Below are 19,765 nucleotides of genomic sequence, written 5' to 3' on the forward strand. Positions count from 1 at the left end.
ACGCTGGTGCAGAATCCAGGAGGCCGGCTGGTTTTGCACGCTGGCACCATCCCATAGGCAACGCTCAAGTGAGCGTGCAGCGGTTGTGGAGTATCCTGATGGAACCGTCTGCCAGCACGTGGCAGCTGAGGATGAGACTCTGGACAGGAAGCCAGGACAGGGGGTCCTCACCCGAGGCCACGTGCGTCCTCCCGGAAAAGATGGAAGAAGCTGAGCAGTGGGGGGAATCTTCGAGCTTGGCTAGTGTGCTCTGGGAATTTTACCTGACATTTGACCTCTGTCACACATCAGGGTGGGATGGGTGGTGGGAGGAGGGTGTGTTGTCATCACATGCTCAGGACAAGCCCCCACCCTTCAGCTTGTGGTGGTGACACCCTCAGGCTCCAGCACCAGGAGTGAGAGGACTGGTCCTCGAGGGAGGGGATAAAGCAACGCTCACCCAGCCCGTGGCCCTAGTCAGGGCCGACCTCAATGTCGGTAACAGTGGATAAGCGGCCCTTGCCGCGGACCCTTCGAGCAGCGACCACCATCGCTGTCTGCCTTGGTTTCCCTTCCTGCAGTGCTGACCTCTGGCCCCCCCACACGGTCGGGTTTTCCTCGTCCTTCCCGCTTGATCGGAGAACCTTCCGTGAGCCCCTGGTCGGAAAGAACTGTGGTCTTTTCAGCAATCCCACAACACCTATGCTGAGGCAACTGATTGAGCGATATTTATGTCGCTCTCAAGCAGAGCAGGAAAAGGCAGGGGATTCAGTAGGCTGCGGCCTGCGTGAAACAGTTCCTGTTCGTTTGTTCGAAAGCACGAGACTGGTGCCACTCAGCAGCTCCTCTCACCGAACAAACGGGGTTTTCCAGGCCTAGGGGGTGACTCTGGGCCGTGCGGCGTGGTCGGCGCTGCACTCGGTTCTTCTGAGCTTTGCCCTGTGGATTCTGGGGTGGTCTTTATGTCACAGATAAGCCCAGGGTTGGGAGGGGACCTCTACTCCAGCTGTTGCCACCAATGGATAAGCACTGTCCCTGCCTGGTGGTCATTCAGCCCTGCCAGAGCCTGCCCAGCGCTTGTGGGAGGAAGGTCTGGCTGTGGATGGTCGGGGGGGATAAAGGGCCAGGAACACCACTCACTTTCTCCCATTGATCACTCATCCTGTGTGTGGCAAGATAGGTGAAATTATGCCGTGGTAAGAAATGACTCTCAAGTCCCAGTAGCTAAAAATAGCCCAAGTGTGTTGCTCACCCACGCTTCACGTCCGTCACCGGTCACCCTGGGGCCTCTCACGTTCATGTGTGGTTTCAGGGTGATGGGGCACCCAGCACCCTGTATGCTTTCTGCTCTGTCAGAGGGGAGGAGGAGAGACCCCAGAGCGCTTTGCCTTGGCTAGGAAATGCTCCGCCTCCTCTGCACATCAGTTCTGGGCCCAGCCCTTCTGCCCCACCCCCACCCCCAAGGACAGAGAGCCTAGAAAGGGGGTCTCCCCGTGCTCCCAAAGGCAGAGTGCGTGGGGCAGCAGCGGTGCCCACCCAGTAGGACTGGTGTTGGTCCAGGAGGAGAGGGTTCCCTACAACTCCCACACCGTAGCGGCAGGGACAGCAAACCGGTGTGTGTGTGAGAAGGGCCCCATCGCTTCCCAAAGTCTCCCCGGGTGAATTTGAGGAGCCACTCCCACTTGTGAGGATCCTGTTTGGTGACCGTGAGAGGCGATTGGGAGAAGCCCCGAGACAGCAGGAGGGATTCTTCAGCTTTCCCAGCCCCCACCCAACAGGCTGGCCTCCACTAAGCAGTTTTCGTCTTCACGGTGACTGACCGTGAGGAGTCCACCTGCTCCGGAGGTTGCAGCTTCCAGTGTAAAGCAAGCCCCGAGGAGGGGAGGCACGGTGGTGATTAACAGAGGAGCCTGAAATCCAGGCTGTAATCGGTCAGAGACTCGCCACCGTGGTTAGAGACGGGGAGGGTGCCTTCCCGGGTGATTCAGGCCTAGGGTGGCCGTCTGTACCCCTGTTAATCATCTCCACCTGAGTGGCTGACACCAATGACGTAAAAAAAAGGAGAGATGTGCACAGCAGAGGTGGAGGCTTCCTCTCTGAGCAGACGGAGGCAGGGCGGTGCCTTAGTAGGCGTGGATGGGGTTGGCGAGGTCTTGTCGGGTGAAGATAGGGACACGCCCCCTCCCACCAGGGACACGCCCCCTCCCACCGGTTGGCTGAGGCTGGGAGCGGCTGGGTGTCCCTGGTTCGCCCATTCAGGTCACTGACACCAGACCGATGGCTCTTTCCCGTTGATGCCGGGTTACTGTCTGAGAATTCTAAGATGTGGGCCCATGCAGGTTATCTTCCCTGGATTTGAGAATAAAGACAACGCCACTTAGTTACGAAATGCTTTCCTTACATGTGTGCCTCTGCATGTATTTATTTTTAGTGCGTGTCCCCCCTCACACACACACCTGTATCTGCGGCCTGGGTCAGTCAGCTCCGCCGACCAAGGCTAGAGATGAGACCAAAGTCGTGCTCCGCACCCAAACAGAACAGTGTGAGACAGCCTGTCCCCCCTCAGGAGAAGTCTGGGTTTGTGACTGCAGGCTGCACCGCCAACACCAGCCAGCCACGCCGCAAACACAGGCACTGGGTCCATTCGGATCGTTTCGTCAAATCCTTGTTAGGTCTCTGTAAGTGCGCAAAAGCACTTTGCAAACGGCGATGAGAAAAGACTAGAGCCCGGCCAAGAAGGCTAATGGAAGAGCGGAGCGGATCCACGTGCGCTGAGAGCTGGGAGGAGGGTGACGACCCACAGTGGGTAGGGTGCGGACAGCACGCCAGGAGGAGGTCGGAAAGCTGCTGTGCGGCTCAGCTGCAACGGGGGTGGGGGGGCGGGGGGGAGGTGGGCAGAGCTTCCATTAGAAAGTGGCATTGACATGGGCCTTGAAGGATGGTTAGAAAGGTTTTGCTAGAAGACCAAAGACTTCGTGATGGTCCAAGCAATAGGTAGGTGCTATAACACACACACACACTCCTATGTGACTGGGGACGATGGTGCATCTGTATCTCCGTCTTGGAGTTTCCTGTCTACTCCTCTGGAGACCATATTTCTCCTTTGCAGTCGCTTCGATTTCTGTTCCAACTCTGTTGTCTGTTAAGATGTAGCAACCCTTGGGAGAGGGGTCACAATCATTTTAAGCTCTTTTTACCCAGTTTACCCCTGCCCGTATGAATCGGGGGTGGGGAGCCTAGTCTTCCTGCGGGTCACCGCCCACCACGGACTCTTCTTGGGCTGGGCCACGCCCTCTCCCCAGAGGCGGAGCCCCCCGCCCTGCCCCGCCGTCATCACAGCACGTTCTTTCCCTTGGGTCCTGTTGGTCCTGCCTCCGGCAAGCAAAACGCTCCTTCTCCGTTTTCCCCAGCCCTCCTATGTTTGCAGTAAACACACGTATTTGCTTTCAGTTTGTGAGTTTCTATGGGGAGATGCACAGGGGCCAGGAAGACAGGAGTGGGGCAGGCACAGAGTCACCAGAAACCCACGAGTTTCACTCGGGTCAGACCTCACAGGGACGGCACTACACGGCCTCTTCCGGTCCTCCTAGGGATCACCCTTGGGGGACCCCAGAAACACGGGCCTATTCCGGGAAGTAAGGTGCCGAGGGCCTGCGTCCATTCAGGGCGGGTATAAAGCAGCTCTGGTGCCAGAGCTGCATCCCGGTGGAGGGGCAGCGACCCTGCTGCTGCGGTGGGGTGGGGTGGGGGGTGCCGTGTGGCCAGCAGGCCGAGGCTGCCCGTCCCTCTCTCTGACGCTGCCCTGGCTCTCCGCCCCCTCCAGCTGGTGCTGCCGGAGTACTCCATCCACACCCTCTTCTGCGTCATGTTCCTGTGTGCTCAGGAGTGGCTCACCCTGGGGCTCAATGCGCCCCTACTCTTCTACCACTTCTGGAGGTAAGTCCGCCCGGCCCGTCTGTCCTTCCCCTTCCCGCGTGGGCAGCCTGCCCTCCAGAGACCGCGTTCCCCAAACAGGCCAGCCCCCTGGGGGTCTTCCTCTCGCCTTTTCCTTTGGGAGAACCTTTCTCCAGCACCTTCTTCCTGAGCAGCTCTCGGGCAGCCAGTCCCACAAGGGGCAGCCCCTGTATAGGCTCTGCCTTCCACAGCCTCCGCCCTGCAGGTCCGCGTTAAAAGCAGCTACAGCATAGTTCGCAAGAGCTGCAAGTAGAAACGCCGCAAATGTGTGCCAACAGGTAAATGGATAAACAAAATGCAGTACACCCTTACAATGGAACGCTATTTGGCAACAAAAATCAGTGAAGTGCTGGCACACGCTACACCGTGAATGAACCTGGGAAAAATTCAAGTGAACGAGGCCACTCACAAAAGGCCATTTATGTGAAATGTAATACGAAATACGTACATCTACAGAGACAGACAGAAGACTGGCGGCTGCCTGGGGCTGGAAGGGGGGAGTTAGGGGGGCTGCTAATAGGAGCAGGGTTTTTCAGGGAGAGGAAAATGTCCTGAAATTCGATACTGGGGGTGGTCGCGCAACTCTCTGAATGTGCTAAAAACCACCGCATTGCGTGATTTCAGAAAGGTGAATTTTTTGGTATGTGAATTGTACCTTAATTAAACAAACGAAAAACCGCAACACCTCCCAGACGGGCTGGGCTTTCTGGGGCAGTTCTGGTGTTCACGACTCCCTTCCCTGCAGAGACCTTGCATCAGGCCATGTGCTTTGGGCTCTATGGAAAACGCAGTGACCACAGGGACGTGGGGGTAGGAAGGGGGTGCAGAAGTAGTCAAGAATGCAACTGTGCGGATAAATTAACCACCCTGCACCCCTTGCTCCCGGAGCTCTGACCCCCCAAACATCTCATCCTTGTCATTCACATAAAATTAGTCTGTATTTAGTCACATCCTGAGGATTCAGTCCTTCGTTCGGCAGACGTAGGGGACACACACCATGGGCCAGACATTGCAGGGGAGTCCAAGATGAATGTAAGATGGAACCTCTGCCCTCGAGGAATGTGTACCCCAGTGGCAGAGGGAAGTATTGTATCCTTAACAGGTTTATGAGGAATTCACGCGGGAGTTTAGAGAAGTGAACATTCAAATTAGACTGGGAGGGTGATACCACAGATTCTGGACAAGCACATTCCGGTGGAGGGACCCGCCTCTGCAAAGGCTCAGAGGTCAGGGAGCGCTGGGTGCGTCTGGGGAGGAGCAGTTGTTCACGGTGTAGGGACCTTCCTTCCTTGCTGGAGGGAAGTGAGCAGAGATGGGTTGACAGACAGCGGCGGGGGGTGGTGGGGGGTGTCAGGTGTGGAGGTCTGAAACCATTGGGTGAGGAAGTTGGGATTCATTTATTCTGTGGGGAAAGGACAGCCCTTGGAAACTTTTGAGGAGGGAAGTGGGGTTACCTGACCTGGCTGCTGTGTGAAGGATGGGCCAGAGGATGAAGTTTTGAGGACAAAATCCAGTTAGGAGGTTATGATGAAATCCCAGGTGAAGAGCTCCTGGAGACTCCAACCAGGCAGGGGAAGTTGGAGTGGAGAGAGGAGAGGGTTTGTGGAGGTAAAGCGGACGGGCCATGGCCAATAGTTGGGGGCAGGAAGTGAAGGAGAGGGAGCCTTCGAGCTGGGTGGCTGGACGGATGATGCGGCCTCCGGCCAGAGCGCAGAGAAGACGTTGCAGGTCTGGGCCGGAAGGGAAATGCTTTGGTCACATGAGAGAGCCCTGCTTTAAGTGCAGGTGGTCTGAAGCCCGAGCTTGAAAGGCATCAGCCAGACCCGCTGTGGGCTGGCACATGTTGCGTACCCACTCAGGAACTTTCTGTGCCTTCCTCTCTCAGTGGCCCCCAAAAACTGGGTGAGGAGGGCTTCCTTCTCTATGTTACCCACGGGAACACAGCGACTACTGTGTCACTGCCCGGAGTCACTCAGTTAGGACATAGCAGGGCCAGGGCCAGCCTCTGGATGGCACACTGCCCCAGAGAGCTGGCTCCTCTCTCTATGAAAGGCGTTGAACCCAAGGTCCTAGGAATCACGCACCTCCATTCCAGGGCATCACTGGCATTGACCTTTGCGCTGCTCCTTAGGGCAGCTGCTCCTCCAAGAGGGGAAAAGGGAGGGGCAACCGGCGTCCTTGGACTTGGAATGTCACCTTGGCATAAGAGCCACGGCAGCCTCCTTGCCAGGAGGGACCTTGTCTTGCTTTTCTTTCTGAATCCTTGACAGGGTCTAGCCTCATTCTGGCGATTCATAAGCTCTCAGAAGATGAAAGAGAAAGGCAAGAGAGGGTAGGAATCCTTTAAAACCGGAAGTCCTTAACTGGCCTCTTTTATCCATTTCTATTTCTCACATGCACCCCCACCACCACCCTCCACCAGGTCCAGTCCAGTGATGTTTCTCGTGCAGACAGAGCCCCTCTGCCCCAGCTTTGTTTGCTTAAATACAAGTAGAATTGCAGAACTTCTGTTCAGTACCTGTTCTTTGCGGACGATTTGTATCTGTCCCCTCTTATTATCATCACAATAGGCCTTCGGAGTAGGCAGTTACACCCCCATTTTACAGAAGGGTAAGTTGAGGCTCAGAGAGCTTGATGACTGACCCGAGGAAGGTCAGCCCGGGGGCCGGTGAGCGGCAGAGCCCTGGCGCCCCTGCCTCCACTGAATGAGGTCACCTGGGCACAAGGCCACAGCAACAGCGAATAGGCTTTGAAATCTGCCCCTGGGGAGAGGAGAGGCAAGTGGCCCGGGGGGGGGGGGGGGGGGGGTATGGTCTGGCGGATGTCATTGGATCTGCTTGTGACTTCCTGTGAGCACAGTGGCGATGGCAGTTCATGTCAGTGCCATGCTGTGAAGGGGAAGGAGGAGGGAGCCATGCATTTGCCCCCTGGCCTCCCGATTCCTTTACCAGACTGACGGAGAAGCAGCCCCTGCACGACCTCCGCTGCACTGATCCTTCAGAGGGGCTGTGGCTGAGGCCCGGGGCTGTGTCAGTCAGAGGAAATACCCCGGGGGCGGCCCTCGCCTCCTGACCCGCCACGTCCTCAGCCCGAGGGTCTCTCTGGTGCTGTGAGCAAGGCCAGCGCAAGGCCAGCCCACGCCCAGCCGCCGTGCGAGGCACACAGTCTGCTCCCTCCTGTGTCCCGCCTTCCACACACTGTTCTTCCGCTCCCCCAGCATCCCCTGGGCTCCCCTCTCCCCGAGATGGCCACTGCTCTTTTTGCTGATCTGGGTCCTTCTGTCACTCAGGTGGGAATAGAATGCCCCTCCCAGAGTATTCAGGATTTTCAAAGAGGGTCTGGGTGGAGGACGGGGTTTAATCCACTGTGGTTGATGACGAAGGTGGCATCGAGGCAGTGACGCACAGCTCGATGTCTGGCCACACCTCCACCTGTACTGATAGCCACGTGGGCACACAGCACGGACCCCTTGTCCACACCCCAGCAGAAAGGAGGCCATTCCAGGTATCTCCCAGGTGCCACCAGGTGACGTTTCCCCTCTGTGGGAGCAGCGTGGTGTGTGGGTGAAATCGCCATGACGCCGGAGACCCGAGTAGCTAGAGAGTCACTAGAACCCGCCAGATGGCAGGGCCCGGGCTGTGGGTGAGCAGAAGGCAGACATCTGCTTAGCAGAGCTTCCCAGAGGGCAGGCCAGCGGTGGCAGGGCTCGGCCCCAAGGACTTCAGAAGTCCCTTCCAAACCCCCTGGTGACGCCACATGCTCTTCCCCCGCAGGTACTTCCACTGTCCGGCGGACAGCTCCGAGCTGGCCTACGACCCGCCCGTGGTCATGAACGCAGACACCCTGAGTTACTGTCAGAAGGAGGCCTGGTGTAAGCTGGCCTTCTACCTTCTCTCCTTCTTCTACTACCTGTACTGGTGAGTTCACGCCCCTCCGGGTGGGTCTGACTCGTGCGGGAAGTGGGGCGGGGGTCTCAGGCCGGGCCCCTGGTCTTCGAGAGATGGCCTGTGACCCTATGGGATATGACACCAGCTGTGTGACTTGGGGTGGGAGCAAGGGCTCCTGTATGAAGCAGCGAGGGACGAGGTCCTGCAAGAAGCCTTGCCTGCTGACCTGTGCGCGCGTCCTTAGGGCCCTGGGCGGAAACACTTCCTGCACAAGGTGTATCCTTGGGAGGGGCGGGCCCACTGCCCACAGGGCGCAGCCCCCAGCAGCTGCGCAGAAGGCTGCCAGGTCCCCCGTGGCCCCGAGGCCCAGCCTCTTCGCCCCTTGCCCCCACTTCTGCTTGTGAGCATTCTTGGGACCATCACAGAGACCCCGGCGGCAGCCACGCTTCACCAAGGGGCGTGTTATTAAATGCTCACACTTACACCTCTCCCAATACGACACACCACCATTCCAATAAAGAAAAACAAGCCGACATTGCAAGTCCGCTTCAGGTATCTCCCCACCCCCAACCCCCTTTCACGCCTTCACCCGGAACATCCTAGCTAAGCAGATGGCTATAAACAGACTGTCTTCTGGTTTCATACTCCAGAGAGTGCCTTTTCTGGAAACATCTCTTCCTTCTTCCTGTTCCCCTTGGAGCTCCTCTCTGAGGTGTCTCACCTGTCACCTTGCTGTCCTGTTGATACCTGTGGCAGGGCGTGATATCTTCAGGTGTCCCAGCACTGTCTCCACAATGGCCTGGCTGACAGCAGCGGGTGAGGAAGAGGAGGGTGGGGGCAGGGTGTTAGACGCCAGGGCCACCTCGGTATTCGGGCTGGGCCAGAACAGGATGAGAAATGGCCACGTTTGTCCGGCATTGAAAAACGAGCCAGGCTTTGGTCTATAAACTTTGCAAGCCTCACTCGGTTTAGGAGCTAAATGCTATCATTTCCCATATGTTAGCAATGAGGAAACGGAACCCGAGATAATTAGATACTCTTCCCAGGGACGGTTAATAGTGTCGCAGCTGTTGGCCCATCTCAACTCTGTTCCCAAAGACTGAGCTCTGAACTGCTGCCTGCCTTAGGAAACCTCTAGAAAAGTCTTGATCCAGGTGTGGTCTCTGGAGTTCCTGCATCATAGTCGGGGGAGCAGGGGGGCGGGGCAGGGGAGGGAATCCTTCTTAAAATGCAGATTCCCGGGGTTAGAGCTGCTGATTCAGAATTTGGCAGCTCTACAGCTCACCTGAGGGTAAGACCCACTGCTCTGGGGTGCTGCTCGGTTCTGCCTCCTGTCCCCTCTTCATCCTGTGCCCAGAAGACTCAGGGGTCCTGGGTGGTTTCCCCTGGAATAACCCAGCCTGAGAGGGGAGTCAGTTATTCTACCAAAATCTTCTTGGAGTCAAGGCTTGGTCGGGGCTTGGCCTCTTTTGTGCTCCTGGATGGATGGGGTGTCCTGGAACATGGCCTGCTTCACCCTGCAAGGAGCCCGCGGATCTCTGAAGCCTCTCCGGAGGTTTCCAAGGTGCCAGCAGGTTCCCCCAAGTCCTCCAACCCCAAGTCTGACTGCCCTGGCCACTAGAGCTTGCTCCGGCTGGCTCCCGTCTTGGGGAACCTGCAGAGTAGCCCTGGCCCTCTTGGCGACTCGACTCCTGGATTGCCCTGGAGGTTGGGTCTCTTCCCTGGATATGCTTGACCTCTGTGTGTGAGCCCTGTAGACTGTCCCCTGCGACAGAAGCATAGACTGAGTTGCCTGTCCCCAGAGCCAGCCAAACAAGGACGTCCCTTGGCTCCTGCCCCGTTAGCGTGGGGTCCACCTCAGCCCAGATGGGGACGAGGCTGGTCGAGCTCCCGCATTTCAGTTTTGTTGCAGTAACTGCTGAGCCCAAGGCATTGTGGGGAAGAAGGCAAAGGAATTCGCAGACAGAGCAGAGCTGCCGTGTGTGCGGGGCTGTGGGCGGAGGGGCCTGGGGGGTGCTGGATGTGATTATTCTGTGACTGATGGTGTTCCAGACGTCCTGTTGGACTGTCTGTCCCTCAGTTCAGTTTGGCGCTGCTTCATGAGACATTTGTTAATTACTTTGTATCCAAAACAGAATTTGAAACAACTGCTCCTGGGCCTCACTGGGACCCTGGGTGGCTGCCAGGCTTCCTCTTTCTTCCTCTTTCCCATGGGGGCTCTTCGAGGCTCATCAAAGGCCTCGTTTCTCTTGCTTCAGGAGCTCCCAGACCCTCAGATCCAGAGCTGGTAGAAAGCACAGGCTTGTCAGCCCGTGCCACTGTCTTTGCGAGGGAAGGGGACCCACAGGTACAAAGCTGTGTCTGAGCTGAGCAGAGGATGGAGACTCCAGTGACAGCAGCTGGAACTCTGTCCATGCAGGGCCGAGGTTCCTGAGGACCTCAGAGTGAGAAATGTGTCTGAGGTCTCAGCTGACAGTTAGCTCTTTATCTGGCCCTGGAGCGTGGGCTCTTCCCGCAACACTGCACCAACCATCCCTGCTCCCAGAGCCACCCCTCCTCAGGTTGCCCTGTGGACCAGGAGGGGCTTGCAGGTTACACAGGATGGGGACGAGCTATTGCTAATGCTAATACCAATGCTAATACTCATACTAACATACTTACACCAATACTAGCTGGTTAGTCCAGTGTGGACTCTGCCTGCACAACAGAAAGATCTTTTCAAGTCAGGAGTCCAAGCAGGCTGACTCTGTCTGCCTAAAGTAGCACCACCCTCCTGCCCAGTCATATGGTTTTCTTGATGGTAGAGACCTCGCCTGTTTTATTCACCTCTGTGTCTGCAGTGCCTGGCACATAGTAGGTGCTCACTAAACCCTTGGTATTGCTATGGGGAGGCTGAGCACTCCCCTCAAGGTGAGGACGGGGGCTGCACACTCACCATTGTCTCCCAGCACCAGGGGCAGGGGGCTGGGCAGGCAGGAGGCACACCATCAACAGGTGCTCAGATATGGGGCTTCACAGAAGAGCTCTCTGGGGCTTTGCAGCTGGGCAGGGCTGGAAGTGAAACATTTCAGGTTTTTCCCTTTGGTTTTCTTCCTTGGATTATCCTTCTTTCTCTCTCCCATGTAAAAAGGTGCTGTTTTTCTTTCTGCCAAATCATTAAAGTGTACATTTTGTACAAAACGTTCCTTGGTCTTGCAGAGTTTGCCTGCACTGACCTGTCACCCAGTCCAGGCTGGGAGGCACTGCACACGGCCGTCCTGGGAGCACAGGGTGGCCAGCAGGATAAAGATGCCACCGCAGCCTCCCTGCCCCCATCCCCGGACCTGCCGGCACTGGGCAGAGAGGACTAACAGCCATAATAATCAGCCTGGTGAGAGCAGTAATAGGCACTCAGAGTATCACATCTTTTATCTAAGCGACACAGTATGCTCTCCTAACAAATGTTTTGTCCAATGAGATGCTCTAGTGACAGGAAGGACAAGGGGCTGGCTTTTGGCGGGTGCCTCTTTTGAGGGCCAGTCTGAGTCCTCCGTGTCCCCCACTAATGCTTTCTCTCCCCCTTCTTTCTGCATTCAGCATGATCTACACTTTAGTGAGCTCTTAAAGACCACACACGTCATCAGAGATGGGTATGGGAGAGAGCTGAGGCTGAGAAGTCATGTCTGCTGGCGATTGGAGAAGGGACCCGAGTGGGGATGTATGAGAAGGAGACCCAGCCGACAACTGACCCAGAATTGGGACAGGCAGCCGCCTGGAGGCCGCGTCAACCGTGTAACCCACTCTTCAGCGTTCACACCGCACTCGGGTGGGGGACCCCTTCTGAGCAGCAGGGGCCTCCTGAGCAAGATTTCCTGCTTCCTGGATCCACTTCATCAAACAACTCCCCGCAAGTTCACTCTGATTTCCTGGACCGTGGTCGTGGGGGCTGGAAGTCTGGGAGGTGCCTGCTAAGGAGCGGGAAGACCCAGAATCAAGGCTGAGTTGGTGGGACCCACTGCAGGCCTCCCTGATGCCGTGGGCCGCCCCAGGCTCTGGTGTTGCTTCCAAGCCACGGCCATGCCCTTCTCCTCAGGGGAGTGCCTGGGGGGGGGGGTGCCGGCCGCTGCCTTCAGCTGTGACCAGCCTTGAGCTTGAGGGGTGTCCGTGCTCGTGCCCTGCTTTGCGAGAACCCAGCTCAGCGCTGTCTCGAGCTGCATTTGGTGCAATACACTGGTAATGAATTACGCCCGAAGTCACGGACGTGGGGCTGGGGGGCTGGGAAGGAGGAATCCTAGCAAGAAAAAGATTTTTAAACCATTTCCTGCATGTTCAAGGTGTCACCACCCGAAGACATCACGGGTCATGGAATGCACACAGCTGTCTCCACCAGTTAAAGCGGCTGTCCTTCAAGGAACCCCTGGCAGCTCCGGGGCCAGGAGGTGCTGGAGCGGGGCCCAGAGCTGGGGGATTCAGCAGCGACGGCATAATGAGACACCACAGTGCTGGACTCATTAAAGTTCCAGCTTTATTTCATGATGCTGCACCACCCGTACTGTTCGGTTCAATGTGAGGATGTTTGCTTATTTAGAGTTCTCCCCGTGACGTTCCCTCCTCTCCGAGTGGGAGCCGGGCTGGGAGGTTGTGAGTGACGAAAAGGTGGAGGTTTCTATGATGCTGAGCTTGGGCACAGCGATCATTGACTATTCCCCCAACATCCCTTCTTTTCTTCTGTTTGACACACACAGGCTATTTATCCGTGTACCCAGCTCCCATCTGAACCCCGTGACTTAGGCTTCTGAATGGTGTTTGTGTAATGCATAATGTGCTTTGTTTAAAGCGTGGCAGCTGGAGTGGCTTGCCTACCTGGCTGTCTCATGTAAACCTCACTACTGGCTGGGTTTGTCTCCATATGGTTGGTAAGCTGGTAGGTAGAAAGAGCAAAGTTTCAAAAAGGCATTTTGCTTCTAAATATTCCACAGAAAACAAAATGCAGATGTTCGCCCTGAGGCCGAAGATATAAAACCAGAGCATTCGAGGTGGTATTTTTGGAAGCAGGCTTCCCCTTGGCCAATCCCCACGGTCCCAGCTGGGTAAGTGTGGTTGGGATGGACAGTTACCTTCAGGGCTGGTTGGCCTTGTCTGTGACCCCACTCCTGGGAGGAACCTCCGTGTTCATCCAGAGAAACCGCACTGGCGTCCAGGCTGCACATGGCGATCTGACCCCGTGGCCATCTGACACATGGAGCTGAATGGGAGGGGAACGTGGCCCAGGTCCCTTCTCACCACGGAGCTATTTTGTTTGTTTTTATATTGGATTGGCCAAAAAGTTCGTTTGGTTTTTTCCATAGGGTGGCTCCAGTAACCCTTAGTTGTCTTTAACTTCATTCAAAACAAATGTTTTGTCAGATCGCATTGTGGCAGCTGTCATATCAGCATGCATTAAAAAACCAGCAAAATTGGTGAATTGTTTGCAACCATTTTAATATTGAAGATGGAAGAAAACATGCAACATTTTCGGTATATTATGCTTTATTATTTCAAGAAACATAAAAACGCAACTGAAGCGCAAAAAAAAAAGAGATTTGTGCAGTGTATGGAAAAGGTGCCGTGACTGGTCAAATGTGTCAGAGGTGGTTTGCGAAGTTTCGTGTTGGAGATTTCTCACTGGATGATGCTCCACGGTCAGATGGACCGGCTGAAGGTGATAATGATCAAATTGAGACATTAATGGAGAACAATAAACATTATATCATTCAGGAGGTAGCCGACACACTCAGAATATCCAAATCAACAAAGTTATTGGTGAAAATGAAAAATGTATCTTTTATTTGATGGAAAAAAAACACACAAACTTTTGGGCCAACGCAATAATTTGCCTTCTTTCAGAAAGGTTTGAAGTAGCTTATAATAGCAGACACCACACAAAGACCGTTAAAGTGGCAATGGAAAGTCAAACTTACAAAGAAGGAGGACACAGAGATAGCAGCTTCCTGAGATACTCTGTTCATTGTAATTGAGCATTGAATTAGACATTTCTCTTAACAGTGAATAATAGCAACTCACAGTTACACAGTGCTTAACATTGCTTTCACACCTTCTCATTTGAACCTCTTCACAATCCTATGAAGTTGATACTATTGTTTTTCTCATTTTCTAAGTGAGGCAAGTGAAGCTCAGAGAGGGTAAGCGACTTCCCTATAGCCACATAGCAGTCACAGACCTGCCTTTGAAGCCAGGTCATATGACTTCAAAAAAAACCATGCCCTTTCCATCACACCTGAAAGCTGGCAAAGTAGCTCAGGGTCCTATGAAGTTTTGATTAGTAACATGAACTTTTTGAGAAAAGATTTTTAAAGTAGAGCAGAAGTGCCTGGTTTTCTTTCCCTCCTTCATGCGCCACCCTCAGACTTGCTCTGTTGTAGGAGGGTCTTTTGTATGGTGGTCCTCTGAATGCTGTAACAGCTGCAAGCGTCTCTCAGGCAGTTCTTACGGTTCTGAAAGAGAAGCATCAGATGTTTCCCAGGAGGGAAAGTTGAGCTGGGGAAAGAAATAACCCGAGTATTTTATTGGGAGTTTGAGCCAATTTTCAGTTCCTAGAGGCGCTAATCATGATAATAGAGAGTGAGAGTAATGGGCGCAGTGCCCTGGCCCGGTGGCTCGGTTGGTTGGAGCACCGTCCCACGCATCAAGAAGTTGCAGGTTTGATCCCCGGTTGGGGGCACGTGCTTGGGTTGTGGGTTTGATCCCCAGTCAGGGCACGTGCGGGAGGGAAGTGATAGATGTTTCTCCCATCGATCTCTCTCTCTCTGTAAAATCGATCGGCATATCCTTGGGTGAGGATTTAGAAAGAGTAAAGGGCACAGTCGGTGGGGCCCATGTGGTGTGCTGGGCACTGGGCTACCCCTTATACCATGATCTCACCCAGGACTCGCAATGAGCCTGCAAAGCAGGGTACTCTCACCCCCACTTTACAGACGAGGAAACCGGGCAGGCTCAGAGCAGGTGTGTCTTCCCTCGTCTGTCTTTCCTCAGTGACCCAGCCAGACGCAAGCTCAGGGCGACAAGTCAGTGGCCAGTTCTAACAGTAGCCATAAATTGAGGTGTCGGGCATGATTCTGTACACTTCACGTGCTTTTGTCTGACCCCCCTACCAAGACCATGAGTCCGGTCCCATCTCTTTTCTGGAGGGGAAACCTCACCTGTGAAGGTGAGTCCCGTGCAGAGAGCCAGGGCTAGTCAGGGGTGAGATTCCCACCCAGGGCCGCCACTGCCCTCATCATTTCATCTGCTCGGAGATCTCATCTCTCGCTGCTCGTCGCACAGACGTGTCCAAGGGGAGGAAGGCGAGGGAGGCAGGCGCCATGGCCCCACAGATGCATCGCACAGGGAAGGGTACCCTTGGGTGACGGAGGCTCCCCCTGCCAAGCTCGAGTCTGGGCGTCCAGGAGAGGGTTTCTCAGGGGGCCCAGACAGCACAGTGTTGGTGACCTGGCTCCTTCCCCTCAGGGAGGCAGAGTGCAGGCCTGGCATGGTTGTGCCCGACAGTCCCAGCAGGACGTGGGGGACGTCGCTGAAGCTTCCTCCTCACTCGGCCCAACGCAGTGGGCAATGGCACCCGCTGCCCTGATGTTGGAAGGGTGCGAGGACGTCATGTTTGCAAAGAGCTCAGAAGAGGGCCCCGCCCACAGCAAGCACTACCTAACTCCTCGCAGGGGCAAGTTGTCCTCGTTGCCCTCGCTGCGCCCTGTGCCCATCCAGGGCAAGGTCCTCCAGAGGGAGGGACATCACCGGGGAAGTAGGGGAGACCCCTGGACCCAGCTGCCTCCCGATGCCTTGTTCCCTGAGTGGAGGTCAGGCTAGGACCCGAGACCTTTCAATGCCACACTCTTTAGCCTGTAACGATGACCACTGCTGTCGAACATGAGCCGTGTCCTGGGTACCATGTGCAGCTTACAACATGCATGTTCTCCAGTGCCCGCAACATCGTTACGAAGTAGGAACTATGAGCACCCCCAATTTACCGTTGAAATCCTAAAGCGTACAGAGGTTAAACAAATGAGCCGAGGTCATGCCTACTACTGAGTCCCGGAGCCTGGACTCCGGGCCTTGACCGCTTGTGTATTCCTGAAAGGGTGGGACAGCCCAGGGAGGGCAAAGGGAGGTGAGAAAGACGAGCAAGGGGAGAAGGAGCAGCAGGCGTGGGGCTGTCCCAGAAGCGTGGCCCTGCTCCGCTCTGGTGTTTCACAGCAAGCACCTCCGTGCAAGTTTGTAATCACAAAGGTTTGTGTTGTGGGATCTTGTGCAAGCCACTTCACCTCCCTGAGACCCCGCTTTCCCAGCTCTGAGACGGGGGTGATGATATCTGCCCTTTGAGTGTGGTTGAGATGAAGTAACTGGTCAGGGCCGCTCAATGACTCTCAGGTGGCAGCGCTCCGCTCCAACACCCCCCTCCGTACACAGAGTTAGGGCGAGGGTTGTATCGAATAAGACGGCTTCTCATAGTAACACATGGCAACGTTCAAGGAATCTTAGCTTCTTTCCTTTCAACCCTGGAGGCACACTGTCCCAAACAGGAGGCACGGGTAATGGAGCTCAGCCCTCCTGAGAGAAATCTCCCCTTGACTTCCTATTTTTAGGCTTGGTAATTGCACCAACGCTGAATAAAGTTGTCACGTTCCGACAGTTCTGTTCTCCTACAGAAGAGATGAACGCAGCCGGCAAAGTGCTTTGACAACAATTAATTGCACTCGCGCTGTGTCGTTTCATTGCGCAGGTCTGTTGCATAACATGTTCTTTCTGGGGCTCGGGCCGCTCCACTGCCAGATGTGCCCAGGTGCATGAAATCTGATCTCCGGCCGCCTCCGCCTGCCCCTCCCCACCCCCCCAGACACCCCTGGGGCGGCCTCTGCTCCCCAGGCTCAGGCAGAAAGCTGCGGTCACTGTGGGGGGTTCTTCAGGACACAACCCGGCATTCCTAGGGAAGGATGGGGACGTGTGTTAGCTTCGTGCTGGTTAGGAGCAGGGAGCAGAGTTCCCCTGTTCCCCAGAACCCTGCCTGGGATGGAAGTACAGTCCTACCTTGGTCCTTGTTGGCCTTGGAACTCGTCAAACCCTGTACTCGTCGCATTTTGACGAGGAAAACATGTTTCAGCACTCGGCGCTTGCTCGGGACTCATGGCCCTTGCTGGGACTGGTATGAGTCACCACGCCGACCTGTGAGAGAAAATGCTTCATCACCCGTCACTTAAAAAATTTGTTTGGTGCTCGTCCATCTCGGTGTTCGTCACCAGTTCCGGGACGAATTAACGACGATCGCCGAGGTACCACTGTATTTTGCACGGCTGCATTTGTAGAGGGAAAGGGTCTTCGCACTAGCCCCGTGGATTGCCGTTCATTGCTTCAGGAGGTCCCGTGATAGAAGCAGGATGGACACAATCACAAAACAGTATCTTCCGGGCTTGGCCCCACCCCTCTGTGATCATTTCTGCTCCTATTAACTTCTGCCCAGAGAGCTCTAGATGCCCAAGAGTATCTTCCTGTTCTGTGAACTTGACCTTGAGGACACCACGCGATGCCCATGTCTTCTTCCCGCCCAGCTCCTGGTGCACTAGAGCTTTCTCCTACAGGCTTGTGAGAGCCAATTGTCAAAAATTTTAAGGGATTTTGCTGAACAGTTAAACGCAGCCATTATTAAAGCTGGTTATGTAAGCTTACAATTAAATAAATTCTGTTAAAAACAAAGGTAATATATAGTCAACATTTATCACCTCCTAATTATTTTGCTGCCCTTTACCGTCATCTGTGTCCTTGAACTTCTTTCTATTGTGTCTATGGCAGAAATACTATCTAACCGCCTGCTACTGTGCGTCTCCCTTATCTTTGTGTTCTGTGATGTCTCATTAGTAGTTTGAAACCAGCTACGGTGGGAGTATTTACACCACAGAAATTGCAAATGCTACAGATGAGTTCCCTCCTTCCCCTTCCCTCTCCAGTGCTGGTTGTTAACTGTTTACTGGTCCTCAAGGTTCACATTTGCTAGTCTGTACTGTTCTGACCTCTGGCACAAGGCTGGCCACACTGCAGGAGCCAGTGACCCGAGTGGCAGCTGGCAGCCAGTAGCTCTGAGGGCTTGGGCACCAGACTCTAAAGTTCAAGGCCCTGAGGGTGCTGTTGCCTTCATGGCTAGACCTGCCCCTGCCCCACAGCAGTGACACTGTGGTGCAGCCACTGAGGTTCTTTTTGTCCGCCGGAGAGGATGGCCAAGTAGCCTCTTAGGTTTTATGCACCATAGGTCAGGAGGGCGTGAGTGTGGAGATAATATAAGTGAAACATACTCTGCTGAGCATGAAAATACATTTACACATTGACCCTTGCCCTGCTGCCCTCGAATTTACTTGGGAGCTGTCACTCTTCCTGTAGGATGAGTCCCTTCCCAGGAGGCTTCCAAGGTCCTCCAGTGGCTGGGTCAATGCTTCTTGTCTGAAAGCTGGGGTGAACCCACCTTATGAGGGGGACTTAGTGATACGTGAGATGATGTCTGTGACGTGCCTAGTGCTGTGCTTTGCACGTAATATAAGCTCAGTAACTGTTCTCCTTCCTCTGCTCGTCCTTCCTCTGCTCGGCTTTGCCATTCACAATATGGGTGTGCCCTTCCCTGCCAGCCTATGGCTGCTAATCTTCAACACACACTCTCTCGGCCCTTGGCCTCCGAGAACCTCAGGGGGCAGGCACACAGCTCTCGGTCTGGAGTCTCAATGGCCCAAGGAAGCTGTTTTGTTTCCTGGAGTGTGGCTGCCGGCCTATCAGCGCAGAGAGACTGAAATGATGTGGCAGGCCGTCAGTTCAAACGCCAGAATGGGGCTCTGAGCAGTAAACCTGGCCTTTTCAGACATGTTCGGTCCATCAGAAAAACATCACCTTCCTGGTAGGAATACATTTCTGGTTTTCAGAGCAGGGGAAGCAGGGAACATGAGAAGCCAGTTAATACCAGCTCCCGCATTAAATTATCACGGAACACCTCGGTCAGGACCCCGTGCTTGGGAGCGTCTAGTTTGACTGCAGTGGTGAGGACTGCCGGGCAGCACTCACGGCTCTGGGGGAGATCCCGATGGTTGGTGGCCTCACCGAACCAGCCTTGTGATGCTCTTATTTTCCCACCACTAACCTGAGAGTGAAGTTGATGTTGAAGTAACTTTGTAGACCACGCAAGGGACAGAGAGGGCCTCTCAGGGACATGGAGACCACTGCACGGTCGATGGCCTGGCAGACGGGCCAGCTCCCCGAGGGGCAACTCAGAACCCTGCACCCTGGGTGACTGGTCTGTGAAATCAGCAGTTCTTGGTGCATAATTAATATTTATGATTGACTGGACTAGAACAACTGTGCCTCAAGATCTAGCACCGTCTGGCAGCAGCCACTCCTGGGTGAAAATAAGAAGATGAGGCCCAATCGTCCTCTCCCTTTGAGGCACGTGCCACCGAGGTAGGTCTGGGTTAGTAGGAAACCCCGATCACTGGTTTCTGCCTCATGGTTGGGGGAAACCCGGCCCAGCCAGGCCCGAGTGTTCAGCGCCATTGGGTGACCACACTTTCTAAACAGAGGGAAGCCAAGAACACTGGCCCGTGGATCAGCATCAGCCCGGATGGTGGAAGATCGTCCTGAATTGGGCGCCATGGACCTTTGTGGTGAACCCTGTCCTGTTCGACATTTATCATCAGTGACTTGGACAAAGACAACTGATCGATTCTGGGGTGATACAAAGCTGAAAAGGATTAAATCAGGGCAGAAACAGGAGATTTAAAAAATATCTCCCAAGCCCAGACCCACTAAAAGATGGAGCAGGCATAAATGGAAGGTGTAGAGGTTGTCAAAAGAGTCAGCAGCCTATGTGGGGGACCCCTCGCCCTAGCCCCCACCCACGATGAAAGCCAAAGTCAGCGGCTCCTCTTCGCTCTCCAAAGCCATTT

The 19,765-nt window shown here is 54.8% G+C and overlaps 1 protein-coding gene across 1 annotated transcript in view; it reads left to right on the plus strand.

Moving 5' to 3' along the window:
• CNIH3 (cornichon family AMPA receptor auxiliary protein 3) overlaps positions 1-17,540 on the plus strand; it is a gene marked incomplete at its 5' end in the record, with an annotated part of 96,691 nt that extends 79,151 nt beyond the window's left edge. The window contains 3 exons of the mRNA XM_071219568.1: positions 3,803-3,915; positions 7,707-7,850; positions 11,397-17,540. Of these exons, the coding sequence (XP_071075669.1) occupies positions 3,803-3,915; positions 7,707-7,850; positions 11,397-11,424 (285 nt within the window). The remainder of the gene's footprint in view (positions 1-3,802; positions 3,916-7,706; positions 7,851-11,396) is intronic.
• Positions 17,541-19,765: the final 2,225 nt, after the last annotated feature.

The sequence above is a fragment of the Desmodus rotundus genome, chromosome 10 (assembly GCF_022682495.2).
Source record: "Desmodus rotundus isolate HL8 chromosome 10, HLdesRot8A.1, whole genome shotgun sequence".
Lineage (NCBI taxonomy): Eukaryota > Metazoa > Chordata > Mammalia > Chiroptera > Phyllostomidae > Desmodus > Desmodus rotundus.